The 8662-nt window shown below is 46.3% G+C and overlaps 2 protein-coding genes and 1 long non-coding RNA gene across 3 annotated transcripts; 2 read left to right on the top strand and 1 right to left on the bottom strand.

Moving 5' to 3' along the window:
- Nucleotides 1-1134: 1134 nt before the first annotated feature.
- LOC103627631 (formate dehydrogenase 2, mitochondrial) lies at nt 1135-3320 on the top strand. The gene is made up of 6 exons (XM_008647924.4): nt 1135-1355; nt 1474-1645; nt 1751-2291; nt 2406-2530; nt 2711-2823; nt 2930-3320. The coding sequence occupies exons 1-6, from the start codon at nt 1263-1265 to the stop codon at nt 3041-3043; spliced, it is 1158 nt and encodes a 385-aa protein (XP_008646146.1). The 5' UTR covers nt 1135-1262; the 3' UTR covers nt 3044-3320.
- On the bottom strand, nt 3195-6250 carry LOC100191987 (histidinol-phosphate aminotransferase). Its single transcript, NM_001137411.1, has 9 exons — nt 6007-6250; nt 5783-5866; nt 5370-5524; nt 5180-5277; nt 4920-5028; nt 4667-4824; nt 4183-4325; nt 3949-4089; nt 3195-3774 (listed from the first exon to the last, which is right to left on the bottom strand). Exons 1-9 carry the CDS (start codon nt 6235-6237, stop codon nt 3640-3642), a joined length of 1254 nt encoding a protein of 417 aa, NP_001130883.1. The 5' UTR covers nt 6238-6250; the 3' UTR covers nt 3195-3639.
- A 1025-nt stretch (nt 6251-7275) lies between these two features.
- LOC103627632 (uncharacterized) lies at nt 7276-8256 on the top strand. The gene is made up of 2 exons (XR_553744.4): nt 7276-7547; nt 7884-8256. It is a non-coding gene; the product is annotated as an uncharacterized lncRNA (long non-coding RNA).
- The last annotated feature ends 406 nt before the right edge of the window (nt 8257-8662 follow it).

Here is an 8662-nt window from a genome sequence, read left to right on the forward strand (position 1 = left end):
GACCGTCCGGACCGCGGACCGTCCGGCCTCAGGGCCGGACCGTCCGCTTGCTCACTTTTTGGTTCGAACAAGTCCGCAGCAGCTTTTGGTGGCCAGAAGCTGTCAGAAGCCGAAACAAACAGACGCAATTCAGCTTTTTTCTGACCAGCTTTTCTGAGAATCTGGCTGTGGGGAGAATCTGAGTATCATTACGATTACGTGTGGAGGAAGATAAAGTTGTTCATAGGGCTCAGTATCTAGAAAGTGACGGATTCCTACTATTACAACGACTCAACCGATTATGTGTTTATGTTGATTTTGGATGGTTTTTGCCCCCAACAAATTTTATAGAAGCTAGCTGAAAAGCTGAGCGTTTGGCAGTCCGCAGCATCTTTTGGTGGCTAGAAGCTGCCAGAAGCCAAAACAAACAGACCTAAATATTTTTTTATTTGTTATATTTTTTTAATATATCTATTTAATATTATAAATATTTGTAGATGTGTCCGTATATATGTTTTGACTTTTTAACATGGTTAGAATAACTTATAATTTAAAATAAAAGTAGTAATAACTCAAGTCTTGATTTTTTTTTCAATCACGGGCATTAGACTTATGGAAAAAGACCGTGTATAACGTACTCTTGTAGTCTGCAGTAGGAGTATAAATTGTACTCTATAATTTACTCCTACCATTGATCAGTTGGGTTTATGGAGATAAGGGATTGATGTCTGTCCAACGGCTAAGGCACAAAGTTTATCGATTCAAAGTTTCTGTAACTACTGAAACCTCTGTAATTATCTCCAGAGGCGAATTTCTACAAACATTTGGAGCTTGTTCCATAATTCGTGATCCTTTAGAAAATACTGAAGTGACATAAAGCTGGTAAACGAAGAGCGCTGGCCGGCTGCCCGGCTGCGCCGCCGAGCTCGAGCACGCGGCTCCACAGAGACGTGACGTGACACCAGCACGAGAGGCGAGAGCTGCCTCTCCCAGTCTCCCCTCTCGTGCATCTATGCTGGACACGGTTCACCTTCCCCCAGTCTCTCTTTTCGCAGCCCAGATACACCTGTGACCTGCCGGCTGCGGCCTGCCACGCCGTGCGTGGTTAAGAAGGGTCGCTACGTCTCCTGCGCTATAAAATGCGAACCGGTTCAAAAGCTTTGCTCCCCAACAAGCACTCGCTGTCGCTGGCTGCAACACCGATCCAGAGGCCAGACCGCCAGAGCACACCAGCTGAGCTCGAGCGACCTCTAGTCGTTTTAGCACCGGCTCCGGTGTCACCCATGGCCATGAGGAGAGCGGCGCAGCAGGCGGCACGGTTCGCCATGGGACCACACGTCCCTCACGTTATTGCGCCCGCTGAGAGGAGCCTTCATGTGCGCCACGTTTGTTATTGTTACCCCATTTTACTGTTCGTAATAACATCTGGTCTGAGACTCTGAGTCAGGATGCCAAGCCACTTACCCCCTCCCCTTGTGTCGTTCTGTTTCGTAGGCGTCCGCCGCGAGCAAGAAGATCGTGGGCGTGTTATACAAGGGCGGCGAGTACGCCGACAGGAACCCCAGCTTCGTCGGCTGCGCCGAGCACGCCCTCGGCATCCGCGGCTGGCTCGAGTCGCAGGGCCACCAGTACGTCGTCACCGACGACAAGGACGGCCCCAACTGCGGTAAGCGTGCTGTACGTGCTCGTGCGCACGTCACTATCACTACCGAGCAGCAAGCAGTATGTAGAGTGGTGCTAACTCGCTGTCGCGCTGGCAACCCGCGCGCAGAGCTGGAGAAGCACATCGCGGACGCGCACGTGCTCATCACCACGCCGTTCCACCCGGCGTACGTGACCGCGGACCGCATCGCGCGGGCCAAGAACCTGGAGCTGCTCCTCACGGCGGGGATCGGCTCCGACCACGTGGACCTGGCCGCCGCCGCCGCCGCGGGGCTCACGGTCGCCGAGGTCACGGGCAGCAACACGGTGTCGGTGGCGGAGGACCAGCTCATGCGCGTCCTCGTCCTCACGCGCAACTTCCTGCCGGGCCACCGCCAGGCCGTCGGCGGGGGGTGGGACGTGGCCGCCGTCGCGCACCGGGCGTACGACCTGGAGGGGAAGACGGTGGGCACCGCCGGCGCCGGCCGGATCGGCCGCCTGCTGCTGCAGCGCCTCAAGCCCTTCAACTGCAGGCTGCTCTACCACGACAGGCTCCGCATCGACCCGGCGCTGGAGGCGGAGATCGGCGCCCAGTTCGAGGCGGACCTCGACGCCATGCTGCCCAAGTGCGACGTCGTCGTGATCAACATGCCGCTCACCGAGAAAACAAGGTGGTGAGACAGACAGACCTACGAGAACCGAACAATCAAACGCGCACGCGGCGTCAATGGCCACTGCCACCGTCTCTGTTTGCTTCTCATTAACCGCTTGCTGCCTTTGACCAGAGGCATGTTCGACAAGGAGAGGATCGCGAGGATGAAGAAAGGCGTGATCATCGTGAACAACGCTCGAGGCGCGATCATGGACACGCAAGCCGTGGCGGACGCTTGCGCCACCGGACACATCGCGGGTATGTACTGGCTGCTGCTGTGTCCTCCTCATTTTCAGCGGGTTAGCATCTGTTAGCACCATGGCGCCAAAACAGAAGCTTGAAGAGGCGGGTCGTGCAGAGGAAGAAGTGGCGAGATATAGAAAAACGCCATGCTCGCCAGACTCATACGTCTCAAACTGTTGTATGCGTGATGATCAGGATACGGCGGCGATGTGTGGCACCCTCAGCCTGCGCCCAAGGACCACCCGTGGCGCTACATGCCCAACAACGCCATGACCCCTCACATCTCCGGCACCACCATTGATGGCCAGGTCAGTGGACATCAGGGTATCATTCTTAGTAGTTAGTAGTGCAGGGCTGAGGACGACGACTATGACGCAGATGTACTAAGCATGTTTATGGCATGGGTTGGTGCAGTTGAGGTATGCGGCCGGGGTGAAGGACATGCTAGAGAGGTACTTCAAGGGCCAGGATTTCCCAGTGCAGAATTACATCGTCAAGGAAGGCAAGCTCGCGGGCCAGTACCAGTGAGCATTCATGAAGATGCAGCTGCATTGAGCGAAGCTTGCTGCATATGTCAATCACCTTTACTTCAAAAACAATGTCCCAATCACCATAAATAAAAGTCGCGACGTTTACACATTGTCGTCACGGCGGTTATGGATGAGAATCTGTTCCGTTTCCAAGCTTTCATTTCATCCCTTTATTTGGTCGAAATTTGCAACGACTGAATGACCTTTGATACAAGTACTAAGACAACAGCATTGCTATGTTGGCCTTTATTTATACCTACACAATGTTCAGTTCTCTCAAGTCTCAACCCAACATCAGAAACCACCTACCAGGAATTCAACTGCTACACTTGTTCTGAACAAGATAATCTTGTGAATAGCTGTTATGCCACTGAATAACAAAAACAGACTTCAACTTGCTAAACAAAAGGATAGTGAAACCCACATGACCCTTGTCTGTTTGGGCTTCACATGCGTTGGAGTGATGCAATCTCCTCTTATAGACTGCATCCAGCCTGACGGATATATATCCGCAAAGGAATACACTGTTTACATTGATGTGATGGTGTGCAAAAGCTTGATAGTGTGCAAAAGCTTGATCGTGTGCAAAAGCTCTCACAATCGAAGTGCATTCAGGCCCTTCATTAGTGCATCAGTGTGCTCGGGTTTCCCAACCGAGATACGAATATAGCCTTTCAGTTCCTTCTTGTCATAGTGGCGGATCATCACTCCCATCTTCGCAAGGTCTTCCTGAAATTTTTGTCAATAAAACATGTGAGTAATGCTGCAAATTGCATACTCTTCCAAACATTCCTGCATAAAAACAAGCACTAATATTTTCTGACCTTAAATCACAATAAAAGTGACTGATACCTCAAAGGAATAAGATGGAAATGCAAACATGCAGCAATAAATAAAACAAACCTTTATTTTCTTTGCATCCTTTCCTGACGTGACCTCGCAGAGAATGAAGTTAGAATGACTGGGAAATGGCTTCAGGAATGGTATTCCCTTGAGAAGATTAAACAACCTCTCCCTTTCTTTTACCAGTAAATTTTTCACATTCTTCCATTGTCCAGGTCCAAGGTTCAACAAAATCAAGTTAGGCAAAGCCAAACTGTGGAAAGAACTATTACAGTGATTTCATAAAAGTGATACCTCCAGATAAGTTGGATTCTGTAAAGCTGCACATGCTGAAACTTCTGCGGCCACAGAAACATTATAGGGCTGCTTGGCCCGCCACAAATACTCGATAATGCTCAGAGGAAATGCACCATAACCCACACGAAGACCAGCTAAACCTGCATTGTTAATAACTTTTAAGCTTGACCTTTCAGTTTGTAATTTTGTAGAAAATGTCTTTGATTTTTTTCAAGGCAAGTGATTTGAACAATAGATGATTGGCATATAGCAACTTACACGAGCTAACAAATAAATTACAATCAACAACTGGATCAACAGTTTCTTTATCATAGTCTAAAACCAACCAGGTGTCCAGGTGTTTACAAGGCAAGGCAGTGTCACGAGGAAATAATAACATTAAATTTGGGGTCTTCAAATACTAGTGAAGTGGTCAGTTTGTTTGGAATACATGTAGAGTTGCATGTTATCTATATAGAAATAGGACAGGAAAATGACAAACCTGCCCGTTTGCTAAATGTTCGGAGAACAATCAAATTATCATGCTTCTTAACCCATGCCATTCTTGACTGAAGGCTTGAAAACTCAATATAAGCTTCATCCAGCACTACAAGTATTGGGAGATCAAGTATCTTTAAAAGATCCTCATCATTGATTACACTGAACAAATAGAATCAAAGTAATTCAGTAAAATATGGTAATCTGGACAGCAGCGAATAGAATAGTTCCTGCACTTATGAATGACAGAGATATACCTGCCATCTGGATTATTTGGGGATGTCAGAAATATGCATTTTGGCATTTCCTGTTCAACCACTTCGACAATGAGATCAACATCTAGGGAAAAATCGGGCAGTCTTGGAACTACATAATAGAATGGTGAATGAAATATCATGCTGGGAAGACGCATACAGTGAAGAGAAAAATCAATTTGAGTGATGAGCTAAAATTAACCAAAGAATCATTAAAAGTTCAAGAAATATAAGCAAAATACAAGGAGGGACTAGCTACACACCCTTGATAACAAGTGCACCATTGACTGAAGCGTCGAACTCATACATTGTGAATGTTGGAGGGCAATCAACAATTTTGTCGCCTGGTTCAAGCACACATCTGCAATTCCGCCATTTATGAAATAGACGATAACTCAGCCTTTGGATGAAGATATCAGCAAAAAGTTGGAGTCTTGAGATACAGACACTAACCTCATAATTAAATCAATTAGTTCATCTGCGCCACATCCAGCAAGTATGTAATCAGATTCAAGTCCAGAATCTTCAGCAAGGGCAGCACGCAATTGGCGGCTTTCAGGATCAGGGTACACATAGGGGAACTTGAGACTACCTAGTGCTGCAGCGACCTGTAGATGGAATGGTATGCTTAATCTAAATAAGCACTGAAAAAGAAGGTATTATTTGTGTACCTGAATCAACAGTTAACTGCACGATTATAGAAATACCAGCATGGCTATGTGTACTATTGTTTGAATTAAATTTGTGAATCCTTATTAGAATTTGTCCATGCTCCCGTTGTCTAACTTCTGATTGTTAAGAATATATGCTTTCGAGTACTGGATTACAGGTGCAAACCGATCTTTATGTTGTAGACTAGAGCTCACCTCCGGGGGTGGACCATATGGATTCTCATTTGCATCCAACTTGATTATGTCCTCTGGTCTACGCCCAAGGCGAGCAGATAACACCTGTTAAGGGGTACCGTTTTCAGCGAGACAGCGAATGTTACCACTGGGGCATTTCGGCGAGCACCTCGCGTGCATAGCAAAAGTCGGTGTGCCTTTTCCCCATACAAGAGAATCTTAGCGGCGGGGCTCGTATTGTGTACCTCAAAGGGCAGGATGGGCTGATACGGGGCGAGGGTCCTGAGGTGGCGCCGGATGAAGGAGTCACCGGTCAGCCGCCCCTTCGCCTCGGCCGCCGCCGTCGGCTCCTCCACCGGGGCCGCCGACGCCATGGTCCGGAGAAATACCCTATCCGCTTGACTCCGCCTGTGGCCGGCAAAGTGGGACGCGGCCGGCGACGGGTTTCGGATGCGGAACCGGGTGGACCAATCCATCAACGAAGCGGCGCCGCCGAGCCGGGAGCTTTGGCCGGTTGGCGTCGCAAAGGGTCGGTAAAGTGAGCGTGAGGCTGCCACTCGTACTCCAAAGCCAGCTACAGTCACATTTTGCAGTTGGAAATTCTGTTTTTAAAAACCACATTTTAATGTATAACTATAATATATTTTACATCACCATCATCCAACGCATGTTTGAAGACAAAATATTTCAGCTAAAATGTAGGGAAAAGAAAGGTTGTAGCTGCGAGCTAAAAACTTTGGTTCGAACCAAAGTTTTTTTAACCCAAAAATATTATGGTATTGGTAAAACCATGGTTTAAAATACATAGCTTTTAGATGTGCTCCTAAACGTCTTTTGGTCTAAAATACTATGATAATCAAATATAATGGTATTATCTTAGAACTAAGAAAATATTGTGTTTCCAAACATGCCCTAAATATTGGTGCACTGGTATACTATGGAGGTGTTTGGTTTGATGAATGAGATAGTACATCATTTTCTCACTCTTTATTTTTTTATTTGGTTTGTGGAATGTTATGAATTGATCAATCATCGTTTCATTTCTCATAAGCTAGAAAATAGTAATAATATGAGGGAGTTCATTCCACCAAATTTATGGAATAAACTCATAATACACTATCTTATATAGAATAGATTGATTCTTCAAACCAAACACACATATATATCTGCTACGACATCCTCCAATAGGCCCTCCTATAACCTAAATGTGGAGTCCATGTTGTTTGACGCTATCACACACACTCTCTTCCACGGTGCCTCATCCGAGACAAAGCAAAGCAGGTGGATGGTGCGTCTCGCAGTGGATGTGTTTGATATATATTAATAAAAAATGTGATAGTTTGTATAGAGTTGAGATATAGAGTAGTTGTGGATGCGATACATTTTAAAATATTAATTACTAGAACGAAATATTTTTAGAGTAAAAATTTAGAGTAGCATAAGTGTGAATAGACTGACTACTGAAACGAGAGGGGCCAAAGAGCCAGGGCGGTAGAGCCCAGGGGCACCTTGCTCTTGTCACTCTTGCGCACGTGACTATGTGCTGCCCCGCTTGTTGGACCCGATTATTCAGTCCATTGCGTGGGGAGGAGAGTAGAGGATGGGAGGTAGGCAGGTGGGGCACAGGGCCAGATGGGCGCATCCGCCGAGTCACCGTTGCCAACCGCTCGACGCGGAGGTGGAGGCGAGGCGCAACCTCTGCTCTCCAACTAGCGCTGGCGGCTAGGAGCTAGGAAGGGAGGGAAGTGCGAGTGCCGGGTCGCCTGGCTGCTGCTGAAACTCTAAGGTTCGTTTTCCTTTGGTTAGTCTCTCAGAATAAAATTCTTAAGATAACCTTACCAAACGCAGAGAGCTAGGGAATGTCTCTTGTCTGTTTTGTTCTGAAGAAGAGTCGGTTCATCATCTTCTTTTTTATTGTGCATTAGCTAATCAGATTTGGGAGTATGTGTCGGATAGTTTGCATATTCAGCAGAACCATAGTTTTCTTTCAATAGGAAATATGTGGTTAAGTAATAAAAATTCCTAGTGCATAACATGGTGTGTCCTGCTCCTGCAACCTTGTGAGAGTTGTGGAAGTTGAGAAATGCACTTTGTTTTCATAATTCAATCCGGAGGAATCTAGGGTTGCTGCTATGGAAAGTGGCGAGTACTGCAGAGAACTGGAAAATTCTCTGCCCATCTGGAGCACGAGCGAATCTGGAGAATGATGTGAAGATGTTAAAGTCTTCGGCAAGGGCACCAAACAGATTGCGCTGGAAATGATCTTTTGTTTGGAAGAGAGTTGGGGAATGGCTGGAGTAACAATGTTTTTGCTGCCCGGTTTTATTTTCTGTTGGTCTTGGAAGCGCTGCTAGGATATTAGCTGGCTGGGGGGTCTAAATTTTGATGTAATAAAAGGATTTATGTAACTTGGATGCTATCTGCCTTGCCACTGGTATCAGGCTTGTTGGCCTTGATGCTTGGGAATGAAAGCCCTTAGAGCATTTACAACCCAATTAATTGAGGGGTCTCTTCATAGGTCTCTAATTAAATGTAAAAAAAATCAAAAGACTGATTCTTCACAAAGAGTACGTCTCTTCATGACTTTCTATACATAATGTATCTTAGCTATATTAATGTGCTAGGAGCTAAGGCATATACGATGTAGTTCTATAGCCGTCTCTTATACTTGTAAAACTGAACAAGGAGCTTTAGTTTGTACATGCCCTTAAACTCTAAAAAAATCTAGGGTTTGTTTCCGAGTGGGCTGGCTAGGCCTTACTTATCAACTATATGGGTGTTTGTCTGTTTGAAACTGCTCCAGTTCTATAAAATTTAGTAGAGTCGGTGAAGCATATCATTAGATATTTTAGAAAATCGTGAAGCTAGAGTCATTTATCTTTAAAAGACGTTTAAACAAAT

Source organism: Zea mays, chromosome 5, assembly GCF_902167145.1.
Source record: "Zea mays cultivar B73 chromosome 5, Zm-B73-REFERENCE-NAM-5.0, whole genome shotgun sequence".
Classification (NCBI taxonomy): Eukaryota; Viridiplantae; Streptophyta; class Magnoliopsida; order Poales; family Poaceae; genus Zea; species Zea mays.